Genomic DNA, 26,874 nt, shown 5'->3' on the forward strand with positions numbered 1-26,874 from the left:
GAATATTCCTCTACATGTCTTTGGGTAGCATATGCACTCATTTCTCTCGGGTCTGTACCTAGGAATGAAATTCCTGGGTAAATAGGGTAAGTACTTGTTTAGATTTAATAAATATTGCCAAACAGTTTTTCCAAAGTGATTGTACCAAGTCGTACTTTCCCACTGGCTATATCAGTGAGAGTTCCACTTGCTCCCCATTCTGACCAGTTTCTTGCCAGTCCGTGTAATTTTAGCTGTTCTATTTGGTGTGTATAGTGTATCTTACTGAGTTTCAGTTTGTATTTCCCATATGAGTAATGTTGTTTTTATATACTTACTGGCCATTGGATAACTTTTGTGATGTCCCCATTCAAATCTTTTGTCTTTTCTGATTGGGTTGTATTTTTCTTATTGATCTGTAGGAGCTCTTTATTTGTTATATATACAAGTCGTTGGTTGGATATATGTATTGCAGCTTTGTTATCCCTGTCTGTGGTTCGCCTCTGTTAGTAGTAGGAGAATACTCTATAGAATATAGAGAATACTAATGGTATGAAAACATGAAGTTCTTAATTTTGATGGAGTCCAATTTGTCAGTATTTTCTTCTCTTCTGCTTAAGAAATCTTTGCCTACCCCACAGTCATGAAGATATTTTCCTGTTTTTTTTTTTCCTACCAGCTTTATTATTCTACCTTTGATAAGTAGGTCTAAGGTCTATTTTGAATTAATTTTTGTGAATTATGTGAGATAAAAGTTCTTTTTTTCATATAGATACCCAGTTTTTCAGCAACATTTATTGCAAAGACCCATTCTTTCTATTCTAGAATTGCTGCTTTTGACAAAAATCAAGTGACTATAGATGCAAGGCTCTGTTTCTAGATTCCTTATCTGTGTTTATGCTGTTCCATACTGTCTCACATGCTCTACCTTTATAAGTCTTATTATCCAGTAGTGTGCATTCTTCAGCTTTAACTTTTTTTTAAGATTGTCTTGGCCATTCTACATCTTTTGAGTTTCCAGATAAATTTTGGAATCAACTTGTCAATTTTCACAAGAAAAGCCCACTGGGAGTGTGATTGGTATATCTGTGAATTGGAGTAGAATTTACATCTGAACAACGATGTCTCTTCCAGTCTACGAAAATGGAATATATCTCCACTACTTAGATTTGATCTTTACACTCTTGAAGCAGTGTTTTGCAGTTTTTAAAGTATGGGTCTTAGACTTTTTGTTACATTCATCTTTGTATTTCATGTTGTTTGATGCTATTCTAAATGGTATTTCATTAAATTTCATTTTTAAGTGGGTGTTGCTAATACATAGGAGTATAACTGAGTTTTTGTGTGTTACCCTCATATTTACTGATCTTATATTTACTTGCTAATTCTAATAATTTATTTGTAGAGTCTTTTGGATTAGATTTTCTACATAGACAGTTGTGTCACCTACAAATAATGACAGTTTTACTTCTCCCCTGCCAATCTTTATATTTTCATTTCTTTTTCTTGCTTTATTATACTGTCTGGGATCCCAACCACAGTACTAAAAGGTGGTGATAATAGATAGCCGGCTATTGATGAGACAGTTACTGTGTCAGTACGACATTGGAGATATTTTGAAGGTTTCAGTTCATTGTTAATGAGATTTTCCTTTGATATACTTCATGATTTACTATTGTTTTAATTTGAGCTTTTGATAGCTTGTGTTTTTCAGGTTGATTGGTATTAGTTTTAAATGTATTGAGCGTCAAGGCTGTGGCAAACATCTAGTTTAATGGTTCTCAACGAGGGACACTTTTGCTTCCCAGGGGACATTTGGCAATGTCTAGAGACATTTTTGGTTGTCACAACTGGGGAAGAGGATGCTACTGTCTTCCAGTGAGTGGGGAGACACCAGGGGTGCTGCTAAACATCCTCCTGCATATAGGACAGGCACCACAACAATGCATTTTCCAGTCCAAAATGTCAGCTGTGCAGAGATTGAAAAGCCCTGATCTGTTTAGCCTCTTCCATTTATTAAGAAACCGAGGCCCACAAATATGAAGTGATTTGCTGTTACCTATTTTAAGTAGCATAGATCCCACACTTCCTATATTTATGAAGAAGAATAATTGCCATTATCGTCAGACAGATACTGTGAAAAGGTTTGCATATATCCCCTCTATTCCCCAGGAAGGTAAGCAACACTCCTCGTGTCATATATCAGGACACTGAGACAGATGGAGCTTCATCCATTAATTTGTTCAGTAAACATTTAGTGAGAAGTGCCATGGGTTTTTTTGTTTGTGTTTTGGAAGTAAGAGATACAGTGATGAGTAAAACTGATGGGCATAGTGGAAATTATGTTCTAGTGAGGAAGACAGACCAATCACAGCTGAGTAAGGATGACCAACTATGGGAAGTGATACAAAGGAAAAAGGGTGATGAGAGAAGAGATCAGAGGTGAGGAGGAAGTCTGCTTTACATGTGGAGGTTGGAAATGCTTCTTTGTTGTGCTGACCTTGAAGCTGAGACCTGATGAATGAGCACAAGATAGCTATGTGAAAAGTACGGGGAGCTGTGTCAAGAGTTGTGGGCTGGAGCACAAGAGAACGACGTGGTTTTTAAGAAGTTGGAAGAGACTCTGGCACACGACCATCGATAGGGAAGGTGACTTAAGACTGGAGATGTAGGCTGCAGTGAGAACTTGGGGTTTTATACTATTGGCAGTGAGAAGTTGTTGAGGGCTTCTGAGTGGGGGAGGGATGTGACCCCATCTGTACTTTTCAAACTCCCACTATTGCCTGTACAATGGCTTGGAAGAATGGAGCAAGAGTAGAAAGCAGGAAGGCTAATTAGGAGACAATTGCAGAAGTTCAGGAGAGGAGGAAGACAGTTTTGAGATACTATTTTTGTTTTGGAATTGGAAATTTTACTGGGTATGTTAATGAGTAGGGGTGAGGGGGGATGGGCGAAAGGGAGAAGGCAAGGATGGCTACTAGGTGTCTGGTTTGAGGACCTGAGTGAATATATCAAGATGGGAAAGATGGGTGGGGGTGATTCTTTGCGGGGGGGGGGTGCAGAGAAAAGGGACTCTCTCGTTTGACGTTGGACATATGGGAGATGTCTGACAATTATTTAAGCTGCCATGTGATTTCATTTCCATATGCTCCATCTTCCTTGGAAATGATGAAAAGTTTGTTTTCCTAGAAAAGTTATTTAGAAAGACAGTATAGTGCCTTTGGAAGAAGACTAGATTGGTTTTCAGATGTTCTCTGGGTTATAGCTCTCCTTGGTGGTGCGATTGATTGTGGCCAACATCTCTGGACGACCTCTTCATCCAACGACAGGGCATTGTTCGACCGGATACGCCTTGCGACAGGGTTTTGTAGCCGCGAATGTAAGTTATCCCCTTAGCTTTCCCTCTCACTGCTCTGCCTAGGATTTCCGTATTGTGGCCCTGCTTGGCTAGGACTTGGTACAGGTTTTTTACTTTGCCTACATGGGATTTACAGCCAAAGATACTTGAATCAGGCCTTCTTTGTGCCTTTTTTTCCCTCTTATTTCTTGAACCTCAGTGGTTTTATAGTTAGGTATAGACAGAAAATTGTCAGACTTCCTGCTGATGGATTCCTTGTAACAAAAGCAACAACCCTTTGTTGCCCTGTCTAGGAAGTGTAAAAACACTCCAGGTATTGGGGTGTCTATTTTTGACTTTTTTTAAACGTTTAACTATAAAAAATCTTTTTCATCTGTGTCCTAGAACACGTTTACCTTTCAGTCCATCCTGAATATGCCTTTTGGCTCCTCAAAGATACAGTAAAGCCCATGTTATGCAGAGAAGGAGGGTAGGAGCAGGAAGCACTTCCCTGAGAGATGCCTGTCCTCTCCAGCCTAGTGTAGAACCAGTTCCCATTTAGAGAAATGTGGAGGAACCCACAGTTTCAGCCCTTCCAGGGAAGGCACTGAAGTACTGCCTGGGAGTTAAAGTACACACATCAATCAAGCTGATAAGTTTTATCCCCAGTTAATATATAATAAAATATTAACAAAGCTAAATCAAATGAGTTTTTAGTTTAGCTATATAAGTGGAAAGCAATTTTGAGGTCTGTTGCATAAAGAATTCCAGTTCCGTGGTAGAGTAGCAAATAAATGGGATTGGGGGCAGGGTGATGGGGGTGGGGTAGATAAATCACCCATTATTATTTCACTGCTATCAGCAGTGGTTCCTTAAGGCCAACATAGTGGCTTTATCAGGCTTCCTGACAGTTGGATTTCAAGATCTGCTTTAAGAAGTAAATTTGTATGAATATGAATGAGTACATTTGAAGGATCTATCCTGTGCTGTGAGCAATTCGTAATAAGTAACAATAAGGCCCTGTAATAGTCCAGTATGGTTTTTACTTAATAAAATATTTAATCATAAATGTCTGAATTCTGCATTTCCCACAGGAAGGCATTTCTGTGCCCACTGACAAGAATAATTTAGCAGTTTCATAGTCGAGCGCTTAATTACTCATAATTGTGAAGGGTAAGATGTGATGAATTCCTCCTCGATGGACATACTAAATATTTTAACTAAGGAGACGACTTAAAGTAAATTAAGCTAGTGAGATCATTTATTACATCGGTTAAAAGCAGCTTAAGAAATCTGTCCTGTCCCACATGCCGTTAGATGAGAACACACGCACGGCTCTTTCTGCCAAGTGACCGCAGGCTGCGCTGTTGGGACGGAGGGCAGGTGTTTGGGGATGGGGCTTGGGAGGTGAGTATGAGGAAGTTGGTATGGTTGTTTGGATTTGTGTTCGTGTGTTTTGCCTGAGTCACTCATGAGGATCCTTAGCTTTGTGTAGAGTTTGGTTCTCAAACTCTGGTTGCCCTTCTGGTTGGTCTGAGGGCATGTGTCCTACATCTGGACAAAAGAAGGGACTTGACAGCCTGGGCTGACCCTTAAACCTCGTTGGCGTGCTCTTCAGGGAAGATGGCCTGAAGCAGTTAGAGATGGAATAAAGAGGTAAAGGTACAAGAGAAAGCGTTCGTAGAGTGCTCTTCTAAATTGCTGAATTAGGAAGAAACTTCCATTTTGGAGCAGAAAAAGAGGAATCCAGGTATTTCTGGAGTTAGCCGAATATGGCAGCGCATAACAGTTGCGTCGTGCGGTGAAAGGCTCCAGAGCCTCCTGCTTACCATTAGGGAAGGTTGAAACAACTTGTCTCATTAAGTTAAGCTTCTTCCCTCGAGTGTCTTATTTAGCTTTACTTCTGTTCATTCTCTTTCCCTGGTGATTTGGGTAAAGTGTCTGAAACCACTAAAGGTAAAAGGTTGAAGCAATCCCAAATTTAATAATCTATCACCTTTCTTTCGCGTATCTGAGTGTAATTCCCAGCAGTTCTTCGCGAATTCATTAGAAGACAGCAAGTCATTAAAAGTTAATAAGAAACTATTTGTTTCCATGGGTGTGAATAAAACTACTTTGTGAGTCTGACATTCTTTTCCAGTTATAAAAGCCTTGCTTTTAGCCAATTTCCATTTTCTCTGTCTCCCTAGCTTACTCCTGGATGGGGCACCTCTGATAGCAATCCACAAAGCCAGGTATTACAAGAGGAAAGATGGCCTCGCCCTGGGGCCTGGACCATTCGTGACAGCTCTGGAGTATGCCACAGACACCAAAGCCACAGTTGTGGGAAAACCAGAGAAAACGTTCTTTTTGGAAGCATTGCGGGGCACTGGCTGTGAACCTGAGGAGGCCGTCATGATAGGAGATGTAAGTAGAAAAACCCAGGAAATGCCCGGAGCTTACCTGTCATGCGGGCAAGAGCCAGCTTCGAGTTACTGCTTTGAAACACAGGCAGACTCTTACTGCAGATATCAGATGGTTGTAAGTGGGTACCTATAAACAGGCTTGCCAGTAGATGGTTAGTGATACTCCTGTAAAGAATTGAAATTTTGGGCACCTGGGTGGCTCAGTTGGTTAAACGACTGCCTTCAGCTCGGGTCATGATCCTGGAGTCCCGGGATCGAGTCCCGCATTGGGCTCCCTGCTAGGCAGGGAGTCTGCTTCTCCCTCTGACCCTCTTCCCTCTTGTGCTACCTCTCATTCTCTCTCTTTCAAATAAATAAAAATCTTTAAAAAAAAAAGAATTGAAATTTTGATTACTTCTGACATTGTTCATAATGTGGTGAGATATGTGTACAATCAAAAGACCACTAAATGCAAGTCAATTAAGTGCTGTATATGTCTTTGTGAAGAAAACCTCTACACAAATTTAAGGTTTTTTGAACATTACATATACAGAGAACAGCGTATACCTATAGAATTCTACCATTATTGATTTTTTTTCCTAGTATATGCTTTATGGAAGAACTTCCCAGTCAGTGTGCCACAAATAGCTACAAATATTGATTGCCTCGGCCCTCTGAGTGGTAGGGCTGGACCTGGACAATTAGAAGCTCTAGCCAATGACCTCTGGCCAGGAGCACCTTGCCATTTTCCCCCAGTGTCCTGGGAAAATGTTAACCTTCTACGTGTGCTGTGAGGGGAAAAGAGCTAGAAAGCACACTACCTTGTGGCAAGGAGGCGGCAAGGATTATATTTCAATTTGAAGTCAGCGCATTAGGCTGGAAGGGGGACCATGGAGGTTGTCCAGTTCAAACCTCGTCATTTGATAGACTGGGATGCTGGAGCCCAGAGAGGTAAAGCTCCATGCCTGAATTCCCATTGCTAATGAGTGGCCCAGCCGGAAGTAGAACTCAAGGCTCCGGACTTCCTCCAAAACAAACTGTGGATCCCTTGCTTGCCTCACTTGTGATGGTGCAGATACAGACCAGTGTTCCTCATTTCCCTGTCCACTTCCTTCCTCACTCACCTGAACCTAAACGGGACAATCACTAAACTTGATGTTGCTTTGAGAAGCCATCTTTTTGGTCACATCTTTTCCTCTTGGCAAACCTTTAGTTGACTTTCCTAGGCAAATGCGTGTTTGAAGAAGTGGGGACGTCAGAATTCTTTATCCCAGGAGTTTCCGGTATGAGGACAGGGTGGGAGGCAGGAAGGGCACGTGATGGCAGTGTTCAGCTGCGTTGAGGGTTGCTTGTTACCCCAGAGACAACGGGTTTTCCCTCCCTTCCCTTGTCCACTTTTTCCCACCTCTCTCCTTCCTTTTCTCCCTCTCCCCCATCTCTGCCGCTTCACTCTAGGGCAGGTTTAGATGCAATGGAAGGTTTTAAGTTAGACCTTGAATGAAGATTTTTGTATTCTAAAACTCATTTCCAAGGTTTGTTGTTGAATGATATTAATGATTTTTGAGGAGAAGACTTTTCTTCAGGCATGGTCTGAATGAGTCCTGTCTGTAAAGTCCTATAAAGACATAAGATGGCAGGATTGATTTTCTTTCTTTTTTTGGGGGGGGGGGCGGTGAGGAGGGGCAGAGGGAAAGGGAGAGAGAAAATCCTAAGCAGGCTCCACACCCGGCAGAGAGTCCAACGCAGGGCTCGATCTCACAACCCTGAGATCATGACCTGAACCACAATCAAGAGTGGGACGCTTAACCAACCAAGCCACCCAGGGGCCCCAAGGATTGATTTTCTTGATATTTCTTCCAGTCCTTGGATTTTTATTACCTGGTGTTTATCATCACAGTGAACCAATTATATTCATCTCTGTTGTGGGTAAGAATTAGAAAGAGGAGCTACCTTTTCTAACTGATCTGTTAAATCAGTTCACCTCCAAGTGTGAAGTGAATCTCAGAGAATCTCAGTATTCTGATTTGGCTTGATTCCACCTTTGAGGGACAACTGGTTGGAAAGTAAGGAGAGTGTGTTAGAGCAGCAGAGCTGTCTTCCGAATGTAGTCCATTCACGGTCTGCATTTGGATCGTTCACCTTCAGAGCTGCCAGATCAATAGAATGCTTTTCCCATGATCTGTTTTGAGACAGATGTACATGTGGAAAAGACGAACTGTAGATGTGCTCTTTGTGCTTGATCGCTAGAATTACTACTCTGTTGTACACCTTCCACTTTTTTGACACTTCCCTTTCCAAATGACATGCTTCCTCAGATGGTTCCATGTGGATTTACCCCCTTTTCCCCTCTTGTATTTTAAGAAAAAATAATGCTATTACAGCTGGCCATCCCAACCTAATCAGTCAATTGGTAGGGTTTTGTTGACAAGCTAACTGAAGACAGTGAACTAAATGCTTTCTTTATGCTTTTCTAGGATTGCAGGGATGATGTTGGTGGGGCTCAGAATGTCGGCATGCTGGGTATCTTAGTAAAAACTGGTATGTATCTTCTGCATAAGCCTTCTCTAAAACGGGATGGTAAAATACACAGTTCCTTAAGGAACAGTCTTTGCAGAAATGACAAAGCCCACTGGGCACTTTAATTCTCTTTCTCTCACAAAGCAAAAATAAAATGGGCTCAGGATCTCGGGGAACAAAAGATACTGTGGGAGGGCCCATGCTGCATAAAACTAGAAAGATCAGAGAGAGTTCAGAGGTTATTTTAAAACTTACCCAGAGATAACCAGGCTGGTTGACAATTAGTATTTATATGATTTCCTTGATATACAAATCACCACATTGGAATGGACCAAAGACAACTGATTTGGGGATGCTCTGTAAAAGTATCCTTTTTTTGGTGCCAGCTATAAGCTGATAAAGTTGGTCTCTTTAGGAACTGGTGGGCTAAGTGATCTGATACTTTCTGTTAACATTTGCATTTTTTAAAAATCACACAAAGAACTTTTATCCTTTACTTACTGTTTTAGGAATTGTTTCCTATTCCAAGATTATGTATATTCTTTGTGGTCCCTCAAAGTAAAAATAAGGAAGACAGGAACTTACTGGGGAGGACTCAGCTAATAATGGTATTATGACTACAGAGGACCCATTAGTGTCCTGGGTCCTGGCCTCAGTCCGCAGTGATTAGCCGTGCAAGGGCATGTGCCTGGGTTCATGTAATGCTAGCGAAACCATTTAAGAGGCTATTCCTAAAAAGGAAGATTTAAGCAAAGTTTCAGAAGAGCTGCAACATGGAAATTTTTTAGAAAAAATACATTTACTCCTGACTGACATTTATTCAAGAAAATGTGGTTGCACAAAACCTATTTTAAATTTAAAAGTAGAAACAAGAAAGCGTAGCTAGAGCTACCATTGGATAAAAAGTATTTGGCAAGGCCCTGTGTGAACGGTGCAGGCCATGCCAGGGTTCTGGAGGGAATCATTGGAGCCTTGCAAATAGTGACTCCAGTCTTTCCAGAACGAACAGTGTGTTTGTTCACATTTCTCAGTCAAAATGATCGGCACCCTCCTGGGAACATTACTGCCCTTTGATGTAAGCAGAAAAAGAGGAAGTATCAAGAAAAAGTCCAGAAAAGTCATCACACTCATGATCCCTCCCTGTATCTTAATTTTCAAATTCCTGCCATTCACTATTTTATTTTCTGGTCACTGAGGAAATCTCTAGATAACTATTTCTCCTCCTGTGTATCAGTCCTGTGACCATTTACTCTCTTTAGCTCACATAATTAAGGATTTACACTAAGTATGGAAACCGCCCTATGCTGGTGTCTTATGGGCCCTTCTCCCCTCCCCCTGGCCTGGCTTCTGCTGGTTGTCCCTCCTTTTCAGACTGGCAGTTGGTTGTGGCCAACCTGTCACAGAGCCATCCAGTTGGTCTTAGAGAACCCAGCAGCATAACTCGACCAAACTGAAAACATATAACCAGTAAAGCAGCTGAGTCCAGTGCAGGGAGACAGGCCCATTTGTACTGTTCGTCTTTGGTCAGAAACAAGTGCAAGTAAGTCCACTGTTCTAAAAGCACAGAAAACGGCTGGCTCTGTTGTTAAATTTGAACTCCCTGTATTTGAACAAGTACTAGGCTTCCCAGTGTTGAAAATGATCATAAAGTTGTTAATCTATCCCGTAATAAGTGCTTGTTGTGGACAGTCTTGAGCAATTTTGTTTCTCAGTGAGTAGCACATGGTAGAAGCTCAGTATGCATTTGCCCAATGATTTGTTAATAAAGATTTGTGACTAGTCCTACCCAGAATGTATTTGTTTAGCATGTTAAACAGTCACCTAGAAAAGATATTATCGAATATCCTCAGAATGGCTTCCTGTATTCTCCCAGGAATTTATCTATCCGGGAAAGCACAGACTGCCACAGTGAGTGAGGCAGGCGTGAGTGACGATGGCCTGTTTCATTCACTCAGCCCACATCAGTGAGCACCTGCTGTGTGTCAGCCACGATTTGAGGTGCTGGAACTATCGCACGTCTCTCAGCCACTGTGTCAGTGTGGACTTTGTAGAAGCCCCCACTTGCAGGGCCGGACAGCAGCAGCACCCCATGGCTAAGAAACTTGACTTTCACGTGTGCGCCCTTAGGCCACTGGCCCCAGGGAGTAGGTGGTATGGTAGAGCAGTAGTTAGTGACTTCTGTATGAGGCCAAGTAGAAACGTGTTAAGAGTTTGTACTTCATGGAATTTAAGCTTGAGAAAAAACTAGCAGCAGAGTTTTCTTGTGGCCCATACTGTGGACAGGTGCCTTGAGGATGCTAAGGTGAGTGAGGCAGATACTCATTACCTTTGTACATTTGATGCTGACCCCCCTCCTGTAGGAATTCACAGTTAGTAAGACAAGGCAGGAAACATCTTCTTCGCCACAGTGCGGAGGTATGGAACGGGATTTTCAGGCTTTGTGTTTGCTGGGCAAAGCCTCATAAAGAGATAGTTTATGGAGAATGGCGGGAAACTGTAGGAAACGGTGGGTCTGTTGTTAGGGGAGCTGGATTCAGGCAGAGAGTGCTGGAGAATGCAGAGGGTTAAATGTCAAGAGATGACAAGAAAAGGGATGAGAGAGCACAGAGAAAGGGGAAGTGCAGAGGTAGCCCGATAGCCACTCCGTCTTGTTCTCCAAGGTCTCAGCTGAAGCAGTGGTCTGCCCTTTCTTCCTCCCTCCCTCCCTCCCTCCCTCCCCCTTTCCTTCCTCCCTCTCTTCTTTCTTTTCATTCTTAAAGAAAAAATTGTGGCATGCTCACCATGTGTTAGTCATTACATTCAGTGCTGGGAATGAGTACCTTGGGGAAAATAACAGACATGGTCCCTACTCTCAGAGAACTCACAGTCTTAGGTGCGAGGCAGACACTGAGCGAATAAATATATAATGGCAGTGCATTATAAATATGGAGGCAAAGAACAGGGTGCTGAGAGAGAGACTAACAGGGAGGAAGGAGATAGAAGTGGGATGGGAATATGAAGTTTGGCCCGAAGTGTGCGGGGGGTAGTGAGTGGGCTGAGAAGACTGTTGCCGGCAGAGGGATGGCAGGTGTGAAGGTCCTCAGAGAGCCACGTCCCGTCTAGGACTGCAGTCTTGTGAAAGTGACACATGCTGAGGTTGGAGGGATGCTGGCCAGATGACAAAGGGCAGCGGTAGGGATTTGGGTTCTTCCTGAAGGGCAGTGGGACCCATCAAGGGTGTTTAAATAGGGACGGGGCATCATCTTGGATTTACATTTGTAAAAGGGGCCTGCCTGTGACCACTGTGTGGAAGGGTTCCTCTCTGTACAGGGGTGTTCGGTTATGGGTCCCACATTCCAGAGCCCGGGGAAACTGGAGCGGTGCCCTGTTGGGCGGACCGTCCTGCCTGGCGCAGGCCTGTGTGCCTGTGTCGCTTTCTACACCCCCACCCCTGGGTGCTCCCGGGGTCCCTGTGTGGCAGCAGGACGTGCGCCCTCAGAGGCTGACCAGGCCTCCGCCCTGTGGTGGCCCGGCTTCCGCTGAAAAGCATTAATTCGGTCTCCATTCCTATCTTTAGGGCTGGTGGGGAAGAAAATGATTTCCCCAGCCATGGAGATCTGAAGGAAGCCTTAGCGGCCAGGTGCCCCGGGCCCTGTGTCCGTTGTAAAGGACCAGAGTCCTGGGAAAATGCTGGCTGTGATACTGCTTTGAATTGCCTCATTGCAGCCTAAAGCTTCACTGGGAGATGCTTTGGAAGATGGGGAGCCGCCGCCTCTCCAGGACTCGCCGCGGTGGTTGGGTGGTGGCCCTGGTGTTCACAGGACGTGATGAATGTGGTGTTCTAGCAGTAGCCTTTTCACTGGCTCTACTTTCAGGGAAATACCGAGCGGCAGATGAAGAAAAAATTAATCCGCCTCCTTACTTAACTTGCGAGAGCTTCCCTCATGCCGTGGACCACATTCTGCAGCATCTCCTGTGATCCTTGATGTGACTCAGAAGCAACCGGAGATGCAGCTTTTCGTTGTCCGGAGTGACTCGCTCCCCGTCTCCATGCCAGCATAGCTAGACATGGACCAGCACTCCTCTATTGTGTGTTAATTAGAGAGAAAGGTATCGAATTGCAGCCAGCCACTACACCTTGCTTATCCCTTTTGTTTTATTTTGTAAAAGAAGATGAGACCCAGAGAAAGGGAAAGCTGAGATTCTATGCCATTCCTTTTAAAATAGTCATCGGGCTCAGCAGGGCTGGGAGGGAGAACCTCTTGCGGGGATTCATGGGCTCCACTGCCTTCTCACTGGTCCGTTGGGAGGGGCGAGGGTTCCGATTGTGAAGAAAATTGAATGGCATTTTTTAAATTATAAGATAATGTGGCGAGAAGTGCATTTTGGCTGTAGTTTTAATATTGAGTTCAACTGTGAAATCCATCAGAAGTGCCAAGTGGAGTACAAGTCAGAAGCAGCAAAATAAATTGTCCTTTAGCCCAGGTGATCAAGTGAATTTGCCTTAACGGATGTTGAAAACTAGATTATCTACTGTATTATTCCCAGCATGGGTGACTTCTTTTTCTCTTCATTAGCCAGAGATGACTAATTTAAATTTAGAACCTGATTTTAATTTAAAATAATATTTCCATTAATAACCTATTCATTGCAGATACCTATTATACTGTGTAACAGTTGTTTTGGAAATTTTATGTAAAATTAAAACTATCAGTATTTTACAGATGTTTTAATTAGACATTGTTATTAACAGGAACAGTGCAGAAACTAAAATCAAGCCTTTAATGTCTTATAGACCATGCATTTTTGAAGTTAGTGTCCACCAGAGTCCTATTAACTGTACATTTGCAAGATTTCATTATTTTTGCCTCTGACACTATGGGAAAAATCTTTTAGAAGCTATTGGGACAGATTCAAGCTTTTATGTACTTGGTTACTACAGCTGTAAAATGAAATCTTGTCTTGTAGCATGGATTATTCTTCTCATGTTAAACCCACCAAAATGAAGGGCCTAAGTAGGTAATGATTTTCTTAGTGCATTTGCATACTGTGATCATCCTGGGCCTTTGCAATTGTTTTACAGGGCCCTTGGGCATTGAATTATTAGCATGTAATTGTACATCATTGTGGTGTTCACCTTATTGAAGCACATGCTGATGTTAATGAGCTTCGGGCTTTGATGCTTGTTTAGAGATCAGCTTGGTCTTGGATGGCAGGGAGGAAAGCTAAATAAATGGCAGCTCCCTCTCCTTTTGGTGGTTTGGTGATCACTCTGTTCTTGTTTTTGCAGATGCCCTGACTTAGTACTTGCACAGCCTAGAGTGCAAAGGACAGCTGTGATAGGACGGCTGCCGCCGATCGGAAGCACGAGCGGAATGGCCAGGAGCATAGGTTTGGGGGCCTCACCAGCAGTTAACTAGCTCAGGGCCCTTGGGCAAGTCACCTAGGCTCTCACGCCCACTTTTCCTTATCTGTAAAATGGAGACCGTGGCAGCACCCACCACGTAGGCTTGTCGTGAGGGTTAAATGCGTGACCAGCATATTAATTATTGAGAGTAGAATCGGGCAAATGCTGAGTGCTGTGTGTTTTTGGCGCTGATGATGAGGCAGACGTAGCAGCACTGTCCACACTGAATAATCTGATAAATCCTGATAGAATTCATCTCAACAGTCAGTTCAGTGGGGGAAGTCTTCCTAAGGATTAAAAAAAGGAGACACTCTACTGCACTGAAACGCCCACACGGAGGTGCACGGAGCAGCTCAGCGTGTGGATGGAACATGCTGCCTGGTGCCTGATGGATGTGCTCCATTCAGCTGGGGCCTGCTACCTGGCCACCTGGGTCAGTGATGCCTTGGCTCAAGCACCATTGAGTGTTTGCTGGTTGCTACGTGCTAAGTGCCATGCTAGGAAATAATCGAGCGTATAAGAAAAGGATTTTGCCCTGAGGATCCTTACTAGTGGAGGAGCTAGGGAGAATGCACAAGATGTTATTAATACTCCTATGGCCCTCCTCTGTGATGTCTGCCTGACTGCAGGTGGAATGAGGCATTCCCTCCTCTGTGCCCTCCTAGCACTTGTTAGATTATACTTCGGTCCTCACACATCCCTTCTCCTCCCCCCCACCCTCCCGACAGGACTGTGGCTCGGTCTTTTTTATATCTCCTGCAACACAGATAGTTCTTACTCAGATGGTTACTGAACCAGTACAAACTAGCTGTAAATACTATAGGAATTTCATGTCAGAAGGTATAGCTATGAGTAGGGAGGAGAAAATTAAGTTTAATTTTAGACTCGTTGCCCACAGAGGAGGCCCCGTTAGACACTCAGAAATAATGGATCTGATGCTTTAGAGACAGGTTAGAGCTAAAGCAAAGAGGTAGACATCACTAATGGGTTCAGGAATCAGAGTGACAGGAATAGGTAAGACCACATGAGCCTCAGGTCCTTGGCCAAGAGAAATGGCTTCTTTCCTCCATTCTAGTTTGGCCGTATTGGGCCATTAAAATTTTTGTTTCATGTTTTACTTATTTAACAAGCATCATATAGGGCTTGTTAACTGACCTGTCCACAGTGAGGTTCAGGAGGATAAATAAAAATCTGGTTTTAGATTCAGGTTACGATAAACATTCCCAGCATAGCTGGTTGGTCTGCCTTGGGCCTCACGGAGGAGATTTAATAACCAAAGTACCGAAAAGACTTCGTTTTTCTAGCCATCCCAATTACAGTGCTTTCCAGTGGTATGACCTCGAGGACAGTGTTTGCATCAGTTTTACTATAATCCTCTGCTAGGCCCAGAAAAGGGACCAAGTGCTATTTTGGGACTGGAAAGGGTAGTAAAGAACACCCACTATCAGGAGAGGAGTACTGAGCATCTGCTGTAAGGCAGGTGTGTCCTGGGTGTGGAAGGCAGAGCACCAGTCCAGTGGCGGAGACAGCTGGCTAGCCCACCACTTCCCTCTCCTCCCTCCAGAATTGGCTCGTTTTGCTGTAGTTCTTCCTACACACCATTCTGCATCTGTCGGAGCTGATCGGGGCCGTCGAACACCTGTAGCCACAGATGTCAGAAACTACTTTGGAAGGATAGTGTCATCATCTCACTTTTTTTTTTTTTTTTTAAAGATTTTATCCATTTATTTGACAGAGAGAGACACAGTGAGAGAGGGAACACAAGCAGGGGAAGTAGGAGAGGGAGAAGCGGGCTTCCCGCAGAGCAGAGAGCCCGATGCGGGGCTCGATCCCAGGACCCTGGGATCATGACCTGAGCCGAAGGCAGACGCTTAACGACTGAGCCACCCAGGCGCCCCTCATCACCTCACTCTTAACCCCACATTCAGAAATTACTGTACCGTTTTGGACCAGGAAGTCAAAAACACATGCACAGGTTGTTTATTTGGTTTGAGATCAGTGGTGTTTCATGTAGGATGAAACTGAAGGCCTTGGGCACCTTCGGTAAAGAATTTTTAAAACCGCACTAATCTATTTCATTAAAACACTCTGCTTCAAACAGCAGAATCCCTTTTTCATATTAGCAGCTGCTTGACTAAAGCCATGTTTGCGTTATCAGGTTCCTTTAACATAGTCACAGAAACTTTTCTTCGGCATAAATGCATAGGACATTTGCTGACTTTATCTTGCCAGCCATCAAGACCGACTACACCAAAGCATGCTTGTCTAAGGGACAACCAAAACAAGACACCAGAGCACCAGAAATCATTTTATCATTTAAATTATGTATCTGTTAAAATCCAACAATTTTGAATACCTTACTCTCTTCAGTGCTTACCTTCATGTCCTACACATCTCTAACTCCTGTTTGTTTCACTGGCTAATGTGCCTGAGAAAACCAAATTATTAAATGCCAACTATGGGTAAAAGTACAAAGGAAGACAGAGCAGAGTGTAGCTCCAGTTCCTAAGATGCATATCTTCTAGTTGGGAAGTCAAAGCATATAAAAATATGTTTTTATACAGTCCAAGGGTCCAACAGTCCAAAAGGCTCTGACAAGTTCAAGGTGTGTTGTAGAAGTCCTCTCAGAGAAGAGGTCATGTACAGTGAACTAAGTGCTTTGGGACAGTAATCACAGCTTCTAGCCTGTGAAGCAGATACAGTGCTCATTTTAAAGAATGTTGCGTTCATTCAGTGGCAGTGACAAAAGTACCACAACCATAGGGCTTACACTTGGGTAGGGTAAACGGACAATAAAACATATACACACTACTTAACACAATAGCTATATGGCTCCGTGAGGGACAAGAAAACGAGGGAGGGAGTTATTTTAGATAAGTAGAGTCCAGCTGAGAAGGCTTCTGATGGTGACCTGAATGAAATGCAGGGACAAGCCATGAATTCTAACCTAGATACTTAACCTTAGTGGCCAACATCTGGGTATCAGGAGATCTCAAATGCAAATGAGTTGCTACTGGTTTTCCTAGGAATACTATAAGATCTGGCAATGTTGGTCCAAATCTCTAAGTTCGGTGGGAGCCGCACCACTGCTGTGTCATTCAGGTAGTCTGACCCTCCATCACAGCCCCACCTCTTCCTCGTTTTACACCCAGCTTACTTTACCCATGTGTTACTGTGTTCCAAGTTCCTACAGACATTGTGACTTCTGCTTTAGGAGAACATAACACATGTTGGATGAAGTTAAATTTTCCTCCAGCAATAGGCCAGGCTCCTGTATCCCTATAAACTTGAATATACTTCTAATCTACTTTTTAAATAATACAGACTCTGAACGTAAACTAATCACGTGTCTTAGTTGGTCTCTCTTTCTCAGAGCCCCACTAAAATCAAAGTGAAGGAATAAAGAAGGTATAAACTCACAAGGGGAGCCCACAAGAGGAGATATATCAGTGGACAAGAGGGTACAATAACTTGAAGGATGGAAGTGGTTAGGTTGTGGATAACAAAATCTGTGCAAAGACAACCAAAACTCATCCTATAGAACCTCAAAGATTGAAGTCTTGGAGACTAGGTAGAGAGGAGGTGAGGTGTGAGGTAGCACTGAGAAGCAAAGATTTAGTTTGAAGCTGCTAAACAAAATGGTTGGAGACCCAGGAGCCATGAAAGTGAAGGCCTTGGGGAGAATGGGCATGGTGGTGAGCCGGGGTGAGCTACAGGACTGCAAATGGGGAGACTAGGTACATCTCTGCTTATTCTGTAAGGGTTCTTATTCTGTATGGGTTCTTGGTTCCTTTCCCATTAAAACACCAGGACCAGAGGGTATGGGAATGGAATTGACAGTTTATCTGATATTGGCCATTTGGAAACCAATGCTGATAGGTATCTGACAGATCTGAGACTGAGTTGCAAAAAATCAGAAGAGATACTTCAAAAATTAAGCAAATGATAAAATAAGGCAATTAATTCCTGGAAAGACAAAACCAACATATACAGGAAATGTAATTTTGATTCACTAGTGGCTCTGCATGAACAGTATACATTCCCATAGAAATACCAATTATTGAGTAAACCTAAAATCATAACTGTTTGGCGATGATGGGGATGTGGCAGAGGGATGAAAGAGCTACATTTCATTTCATCCAAAGCAAGAAGTCATTAGATAGTGTATAAAACGGATAAAGAAGTCACTGAAATAAAAGCATGACCTACAAACATACTTGCATAATTATTTGGAGACAAACTTCCCAAGGGAAAGAGGAGGATTGAATATGCGATTGAATAAGATGGAAGTATTACAAAGATGAACTTGGAGATTCTTAGGAGGAATGGAGGAAGGATGTGGAGGTGTGTCAGGTACATAGCTGTGCGTGGGATTGTGTGTATTTGCTGTGAGGGATAGCAAAACCACGCTTACCCTGACTGGGGTAAGGAAAGAGCAGTAAGCTAAAAGGGGCCATTGTCAAAAAGCATGCTATCCAAAAGCTGTTCACCTTTAGGTACACACGCACAAACATATCTACTTTCCAACCACGACAAATTAACAACGGTTGAGGTTCCATCTGCTTGAGATTTTATGAAATCAGAAAGGATGCTAGTGGCCACAAGCTAATGGACTAACAGCTGCAAGAAATGTCCACTGACAGCCTGACAAAGAAAATGACCCTGGGACACCTGGGTGGCTCAGTTGGTTAAACGTCTGCCTTCGGCTCAGGTCATGATCCCAGGGTCCTGGGATCGAGTCCCACATCGGGCTCCCTGCTCAGCGGGGAGCCTGCTTCTCCTTCTGCCTGCCGCTCCCCCTGCTTGTGCTTGCCCTTTGTCTCTCTCTCTCTCTGACAAATAAATAAAATCTTAGAAGGAAGGAAGGGAGAAAGAAAGAGAAAGAAAAGAGGAAATGATCCTAAAACATGAGAAGCAGATGTCTGAGACCATTTAGAGATTTCTACATCTAGAGTAGAGCTAGTGTTGGATAGTGTTAAGACCTTCATGATCATAAAGAAGCTTGAGTTTAGTATATACTAAGATGAAATGTCTTTTTGTTTATTTTTAATTCACTATATGTGGTATATTTCCAGTTTGACTACATTGCCCATGAAATGGCATTTTAAAAGGCATTTGAGGATATTCTCAAAATAGTACCCTCCCCAAAATGCTTTGTTTTTGTTTAAAATTAGGGTAATCCTTTGGAATATTTAGCTATCCAAAATGTCCCTTTTCCTGCAAGTTTTTCTTCGGAGGAGGAGTGTGCCTTGCTGGGATGAAGAAAATGAGGTGAGGGAGGGAAGAAGGGGGGGACAACCACAGGTAAGTTCTAGCTGGGAAGAGGGGTGGTGGCGTCACTTAGCAGCATTTTTCAGGGGTTGAAAATAGATGGTTCAGATCATGAGTTTCTGAGGGAGATGCTTCCAACTGTTAACAACCCCATAAGGAGATGTAGGAGAGACTAAGTGAGGAAGACTCAGGATGACTGTTCTGAATCTCAGGTTCCCCATCCTAAGCTTTGGATCCACGGAGGAGCTGTGGCAATGGGAAGAGGGCAGAGCACATGGGATGTGAACTGTCCAGAGATGTTACTGGGAGCCAGAACTCAGACTGGAAGCTCAGGCTGGAGGCTGGTGGTGGTGTGCTGCTAGCTTGAGACTCCACATGCTCCTCCCCTGATGTGGAGCAGCGACCCCGGGGCCGGGGGTGGCGGTGGGGGCGGGGGGAGCTAGTCTGCTAGGGCTTTGCTGCTGAGAAAACTGGTTGGGGTCAGAGTTAGGGAGAGCTGATGACACTCAGGATGTTGTCAGAAGAAACGCTGTGTGTCCTTCCCTGCGCCTATTCTTAACCAACCCTCAACCCCATCTGCTGGTCGGATGGTCTGTCACCCTTCGCTTCTAATGGGCCCCCCCAACTCGGAGCCACTGTGCGTTCCAACACACCTTCCCAAACTACATCTTTTTCTTCAAAATGAAAATACCAATTCACAAACAAGGAGCACCGTAAGAAACTGTTGATCAAATTGTATGGAGTCTAAGTGTGAGAAAAGTCTCCGTTATGTGACTAGTAGCATATACACCTGTAATTGACATCTTCAGTATTTTGTGGGCATCAATCAGGAAAAATTAACAAAAATATCTCTCATTTCCAAAATAGTACAGTTATTCAAACGAACTCAGTCTTCAAGGATAATTTTCTCTTTTCTCTCCCAATCATCATGTTCTTCTCCTGCTTACACTAATAAATCGGAAGGCCTCTGTGGTTGTCTCTGTGGCCAGGTCAGGGTAGATGTGATTTCATACAGACTCAAACTCACTTTGCCAGGCTGAGTATCTCTGAGTCAGATTCTTTGCTGAAGGCTTGGTGTGAGCTAGCACATCTAAGAAGTCAGCAGTGGTCACTGTATCCAGCTGTATTCCAGGTAAGTTGCTGCTCTCTAGATAAAAACACAGCAGTAACAGCACAATAATTGACCTTATGATGATCTGTGCTCTTGAAAAGCTAATAGACCTTTTTTCAAGACAATGCATAATGCAGCATTCTTAATGGTTAATGCAGCAAAAGGCAAGACTAAAGAGAGCTGGGGAAGAAATTCTTTAATGTGCATCTCAGCCCCTGAAGCCCAGATAAAAAATATGACTTAAATGTATCATTATCAAAGTAGTGTTTAAGAGTTATATAGTGTTCCACATGGATCCAGCCCAACATCATAGTGTGCCAAAGAAAAGCCCGAGCCCTAAGGAGTTTATAATCTGGGGCAAAGTTGATCCAAAACAGAACACCAGAGGAGAAATGAGTACATGGACAATTTGACCAAAGAACCGTTTCCAAGTGCGAAGAGCCACCAAGAACAGGAGCAAGGCTCCATCTGCTGGTGAAAGTTGGGTTTTTAAAGAAATTTCTTTCCCAGAGTCGCTGTGACTCCCACCATACCTGACTGGTGATTTTCAAGTGCACTGAAGATCTTCCTCATAGGCCGCATGGCTGCTTCCCTGCAGACGAGCTTAATGTCTGAGCCTGAGTAGCCTTCAGTCTCCTGAAACAAGCCGCAGACCAGCCGCTGGTCAGCAGGCAGGGTGCTGGTGGTGATCACGTTCTTATAGGCAAGACGCAGTACGCAACTAATGAAGCATTGACCACTACGTCAAAAACTGATGATGTACTATATGTTGGCTAATTGAATGTAAATAAATTTTAAAAAGAGCCCCTGTTTAGAATCTGTATCTGTCCCTCATGAACATTACACAAAGATTCCCAGATCTGTAATGCTTGAGGGGGAGAGAGGCTGCTTATGTGTTTGGATAACCTGAAAAGCTGGGCAGTAAACAACTTCCTAACACCATCCAGATACATGCTGGAAGATGCTGGTGAAGGACTAGACCACCCATGGTAGCCTAATGGGGCCCTTGTGCCCAAATCCAAGGATGATCAAATTTGGTAGACACTTCTGTTCTTGTGAATAAGATCATACCTGCCTTTGAGAAACCTCAGGGAACATCATTCAGATGTTCATCATTCAGATGAACAGAGAACATGTTCAAGTGTCCACTCAGGAGGGAGTGACACCAGTGACAATGAGGGTAGCAGGCATGTACCCCCATTTCCATTTGTAAAAACTTGATCATCACAGTAATCCACTGTGGCATATTAATTATCTGTTTTGCAGATGAAGAAACAGGCTTAGTCAGGGGTTTCCCTGAGGCCACACAGCTGATCAGGGGCAGGACCCAGATTTGACGGGGTGCTCTGAGTCGAAACCCTATGCTGTTGCCACTACATTGTGCTGTTTCTCCCCACGTGAATGTTTCTGAGGGACAAAGAGCTCACCCTCTCATGAAGAAGAGGCACATCGCATTGCTGGGGCAGCTCAAGTCTTTCTAAGTGACTCAAGGAATATGCCCCCAAAACAGCACACGAGAGGACCCTGCCCAGAAGATTGGTGTGGCGGCTGCTTGGCCTGCAGGTGCTCCCTCAAGGGCAGCTTACCTGGCTCAGCACGCTGTACTCCAGCTGTGTGCGCAGCTCCAGAGCTCTGCTCTTGCTCACAGGGGGCAGCCAGTGGCGGATCATGGCTTGCCTGGCCTCCCGGCTGGGGAGACCAACCAGAATCCTTTTCTCCAGACGACGTAACATGGCACAGTCCAGCTCCCTGGGATTGCGGGGGAAACAGAGGAACTGGCAAGAGCGGCCAACTCACTTCTGAAGGAACTACTATATTTTAAGAACAATTTAGCATGGTAGGAAGCAATTCTGCATTTTGACTTTATTCTACATCTGTACGTGCGCAAATAGGACAATTACCGCGTGTTGTTTGGGAGAAAGACTTGGTTAAAAAAAGAAAACAGATCCCCAAAATACCTCATGTAAAGGAGATAATTTTAGGTGACTTAATTTGGGGGGAAAAATCCAACTAACAACCATCACACGTGAGTATTCCCATTGCAGTCGTACCATGAATTATTCAGCCTGATGCTGCCAGTGAGTTATTATTCCTGACAATAACTTGGGCACTCTGGGAAGTACATTAATTCTTCCCAAACTCTCATACATTCCGGAGCGAATGACTGTGTCACGCCATGCTCTGGTTGAACTCAAAAGAGCAAAAGCTCCTTCCAGGGAGCCCAGTGGAAATGTGGCCCTTTGAGACCCGCATGCCTGCCCCTCCTAAAACACTGTCTGGCCAGGTTTATGCAATTTTGCATCTGCAAGCCAGTTCCCTGAACTTCTTAATAGAAAATTTCCAAACAGATAGAAAAGTGGAATCATTGGGTATCCGTAAACCTTCCGTCTTGATTCAACAGCAGTCAACATTTTGTCATATCTGCTTCATATCTATTCATCCAGCCAAATTATTTCAAAGTAAATTACATCATGAAACCCCACCCCCAAAATGCTTTAGCATGTAATTCCCCCAGTAGGGACATTTTTCTTACATAGCTTTAATACTATTATGAGACCCAAAAGAATGAACACTGATTGCATAATATGTCTAATGCTCATTCCATATTCAGATCTCTCCAGTGATCCCTGAAATATCTTTTCCAACCCAAATCCAATCAAGAATCATGCATTACATATGGTTATATCTCTTAAATCTCTTATAATCTAGACCAGTCTCCTTGCCCTTTCTTTAGACTTTGCCTTGACCAAGATAAGACACATTCTGACCTCCTGATGTTTTCCTCATGGTATCATATAACTGGTTCCTCTGTGTCCTGTCCTCTGTGATGGAATTTAGATCTAAAAGCTTAATTAGAATCAGGGTAATGATTTTTGGCAAGTATATTTCATGGATGATTTTATGTTTTCATATTCATTACATTGGGATCCACATTTTGGTGTATCCCACTATTACTGATGTGGTGTCTAATTACTGGGATCATCTGGTGACCACAGATCGCTCCATTATAAAGTAAACATCTCTTCGCAAGTAGTAAGTATTTTATGTACAATACTTTGGCACTGTGTAAATACCCCTTTTCCCATCCCCTTTCAACTAGTGGTTTTAGCATCTGTTAATGATCTTTAAGTTGGTTATTTCGTAAGAGTGGTGCAAAATAGTGATTTAAAAAAATTTTTTTTCATTCCAAATGTATTATTTGGCAGTATTCAGTAAAGTAGAGCTTTCCCTCAACTGGGGCTCTTCAGTTACCTTGAATTACCGTTCCTATTAGTAGGTCATTTTGAGCGTGAGTTTGTGAACTCTTTATATGTTCAAACTTCAGGTTCCTAGAAGGGAGGGAAACATCTATTTGATTTCCTAGTAGAGAAATTAGGCGATGCCTGTGTGTTGGTCTGGCTTAACCATTAATAAAGAGTGACAATGAAAGCAGCACCACCAGGTAGTTCTCATTCGTAAAGACACAATGTCCAGCGCACCTTCCCATTCTTCTTGCTGTCATTCTGAATCTCTGTCCTGATACTCCCTTTTACATTGAAAAATGAAAACACCCTTTCAGGGAGCATATGTGAATCCTAACTTGGGGTGACTAGATTTCTTTAAAGATTCTGTCTTTATCTGTTACCCCTCTAGTCCTGAGCTGAGAATCCATAGTCTGGGGTGCTTCACCAGCAATAACAATCACCTTTTGCTTTTTTTGCATTCGCTTTGTTATCAGCCTTGCCCTGTTGAAATTTCATTTCACGTCAGAGACTCAGGCCCTCTCCCTCTGTGTAGCCATTCACCCTCCCAAGGCCAACATTTCTATTCAAGGCACAGGGTCAAGGAAATCTTGTGAAACTAGGAAATTACTTTTTTTGTATTTGAAATATTAAAAACTTGCTTAAGTAGTAGTTCTAAGTGGCAAGCACTGTCTTTAGCATTTTACAGATATTAACTTACTTAATTCTCACAACAACCCTACAAGGTAGGTACTATGTTGTGTTGTTTTTTTTTTTTTTTGTCCATTTTAAGGTGAGGAAACTGAGGCACAAAGGTGGAGTAGCTTGTTTGAGGTCAGAAAGCTAGAGAATGGTGGCAGTGGATTTGAATCCGAAAAGCGAGAGCCCAGAGCCTATGCTTCTGGTACGGGTCTGATGCCAGCACAGTAACTGTCAGTAGACCGCCGACTCCAATCATGATGAGATTGCAGGAGCCCAAGCACAAAGAGGATCGTAAAAGCTTACGGAGAGAAAAAACAGGTTACAGACAAAGGATCAGTAAGAAGACTTCTTCTCATCAGCAATGGAAGATAGAGAAAATAGAGCAATGCCTTCAAACTTCTGAGGAAAAATAATTTCCAATGTAGAAGTCTTTATCTTGATCAAACAACTGTGGGGACAGAATTAAGATATGTTCAACGCGCAAAGCCTACAAGTATTTACCTCCCATGCACCCTTGATCAGGAAAGTACTAGAAGACCAAAGGGAGAGCAGAAACCAAACCAAAGGGCTTCATGGGATTCAAGAAACAGAAAGGAAAGGACATCTCCAGGATGATGAGGTGAGCTCCCAGGGTCTCCTTATCTATGGGTGCAGAGGATCATCAGGTCAGTTTGGTGTTGGCAAGAAGGTTCTGGCAGACATGGCTCCAAGAAGATGAAATCGATACAATATGGTATGCTAAATGAATCCAGAGCAGAATCAGACAGCAGAGAGTTGTGGCTGAATGGGAGGAGAAGATGGGAAAGGAAAGGCAGAGAGGGAGGGATAATTTAATAGAGGAGAAACCATTAAACTCACATTTTAGGAATTTAGTTCAGCGATACCACTTGCCAAGTGTGTTGTCACTGCTAAGTCTTCAAAATAGAGAATTTAATGAGACAGACTCCCTCCTTATGAGTAACTAGAGGCAATCCTAGGGAGGTTTTGGCTTTGGACTGCAGATATGTTGGTCCCGTAAACATCAAAGATGAAAATGGGACTTGAGATCGGATTAAAACCCAGGAAGGGAACAGAGACTACCCTGAAGGAAATTGCAGAGCTGGGGGTGACAAGCAGTTGCCATATTTCTTACAAGGCCTTTCCTTGGACCAGCTGCCCCTCCTGCAAAGGCAGGGGACTGCAGAAGGAACGTCCTTTTGCAGGGGTACCTTCTCCTGTGTCTCCCCATCGCACCTGGAGGGACTTCTTATTGAAAGGAAGAGCAGGTCCCCAGAATGCCTTAGGAAAATGGAGTCATGCGGGGGGTGGGAAACAATAGCTCACTATAGATGTCTGTATTGATCAACTAATGCCCTAAAGCAAGAGATTTACCTCAAAACTGCTTGTGGGCACAAAGTAAATGCAACTCTCTGACAGCCAGGTCTGATGGATGCACTTTTAATGACAGCAATAATAATATAATCATACAAGGGAGGAAACAAAGGACAAATGGAATGTACCCAGGAATTATTCTTTATGCCAATATAGTTATATGAAAAAATTTAATGTGTGGCAACCAGAAAATATTCCCTTTAGCTCTTACACTTTGATATTTGACTAGTTTTTCCATTCTTATGTCTCCTTTATTTTGTTTCTCTGGTACCTTCATCACCTCGAAAGGCAAAAGCAACCAGCAAGAGTGATGTGAGACACAGAAGAGCCTCACAAGGCCTCAGGCCCGGGCTGCTGGGCCTGTGCTCACTGGCCTCCCAGACAGTTGCCTGGGCCCCGAGGCCTTGCACCCGAGCCCCGAGGCCTTGCACCCGAACCCATGGGCTTCTGCGCCAAACCTGAATTCAGGGCCTCTCCTCAGCCCTTTACCTGTCTCCCCTGTTAAACTGTGTGGTTCCTGGGACAGAGATAATTCCAAATTTTACAGAATTCGGAAACAGAACTAATTCATTCAATAGCTAAAACATACTAAGTTCAAACTATTCAGCATGGCAGGAGGAAAGGAACCTTCCATTTTGTAAGCAACCTTTGCAGTTTGTCCATAACCCATATGAAGGGACATGGCCGCCCTTGAAGAGCAGAGTGAGGAACTGCAGTATTGTGTGGTAGATAATGGGGATCCAATGAAAAAAGCAGTAAAGGTTACTTCGTTTCCCACAGTGAAGCCCGCATAAGCTGACTTTTATCTATATTTCCCACGTGGGCCAAACTGGTCTGTTTGCTGCTCACAGAATCCATGTTTTGCCATCTTCCTTGAGCTTCTACTCAGGCAATTTTTGTCCACTTTGTCGACCAAGAGCCAGGTCATTTTTACAAGCCCAATTCAAGTGTGCTCTAGTCCATAAAGGCTTTTTTTTTTTTCTTTTAAATTTCTGTTCTCAGAAATGGCCTCTTCCCTGTACAATTGTATTTTACTTATTGTTTGTACCATTCACATAGTACTGGCTATATCCCCATCTCATATTATTTGTGTTTATATCTCATTCATTGTCCCATCAGATAGCCAGCTTCCAGAGGCCAATGATCATGGACCACATTTCTTGAATTCCCCATCCATCCATCATGCAGAATACTCAGAATAGGTGCTCAATAAATACTACTTGGATGAATGAATGAACTTTTGGTGCAGGGCTATAGGCTTCATGTAAAATGGTCTGCTTTCTTAAAGCCCAGCATTTATTTATGAAGGTTTATCTGCTTTGTTGAAAATTAGCATTGTATAGTCATTTGTTCTGATTAATAGAGAAAATCAGCATCAATTCAGGCAATGGGAATAAAATTTTCTATTTTCATCTTTAGTGAAAATAATGGAAACGATTTTAGGGGATGATTCATCAAACTCACTTGACTGAGCAATACTTTTGAAGATGAATTGAAAGATGTAGTCTTGGGGCACCTGGGTGGCTCAGTCGGTTAAGCGGCTGCCTTCGGCTCAGGTCATGATCCCAGGGTCCTGGGATTGAGCCCCTCACCCG

General features: G+C 43.3%; 2 protein-coding genes across 2 annotated transcripts in view; one reads left to right on the top strand and one right to left on the bottom strand.

Annotated features, from left to right (window-relative positions):
* HDHD2 (haloacid dehalogenase like hydrolase domain containing 2) overlaps positions 1 to 13,450 on the top strand; it is a 36,009-nt gene extending 22,559 nt beyond the window's left edge. The window contains 3 exon segments of the mRNA XM_028098304.2: positions 5,506 to 5,722; positions 8,175 to 8,238; positions 12,072 to 13,450. Of these exon segments, the coding sequence (XP_027954105.2) occupies positions 5,506 to 5,722; positions 8,175 to 8,238; positions 12,072 to 12,187 (397 nt within the window). The 3' untranslated portion in view covers positions 12,188 to 13,450.
* Positions 13,451 to 19,881: 6,431 nt separating this feature from the next.
* Positions 19,882 to 26,874, bottom strand: part of KATNAL2 (katanin catalytic subunit A1 like 2) — a 37,879-nt gene continuing 30,886 nt past the window's right edge. The window contains exons 12-14 of the mRNA XM_028098346.2: positions 21,572 to 21,734; positions 20,519 to 20,621; positions 19,882 to 20,021 (exon numbers count right to left, since the gene is read on the bottom strand). Coding sequence (XP_027954147.1) covers positions 19,882 to 20,021; positions 20,519 to 20,621; positions 21,572 to 21,734 — 406 coding nt within the window. The remainder of the gene's footprint in view (positions 20,022 to 20,518; positions 20,622 to 21,571; positions 21,735 to 26,874) is intronic.

Source organism: Eumetopias jubatus, unplaced genomic scaffold (genome assembly GCF_037043125.1).
Source record: "Eumetopias jubatus isolate StellerSeaLion01/CBP00866 unplaced genomic scaffold, mEumJub1_p1.0 scaffold_16, whole genome shotgun sequence".
Lineage (NCBI taxonomy): Eukaryota > Metazoa > Chordata > Mammalia > Carnivora > Otariidae > Eumetopias > Eumetopias jubatus.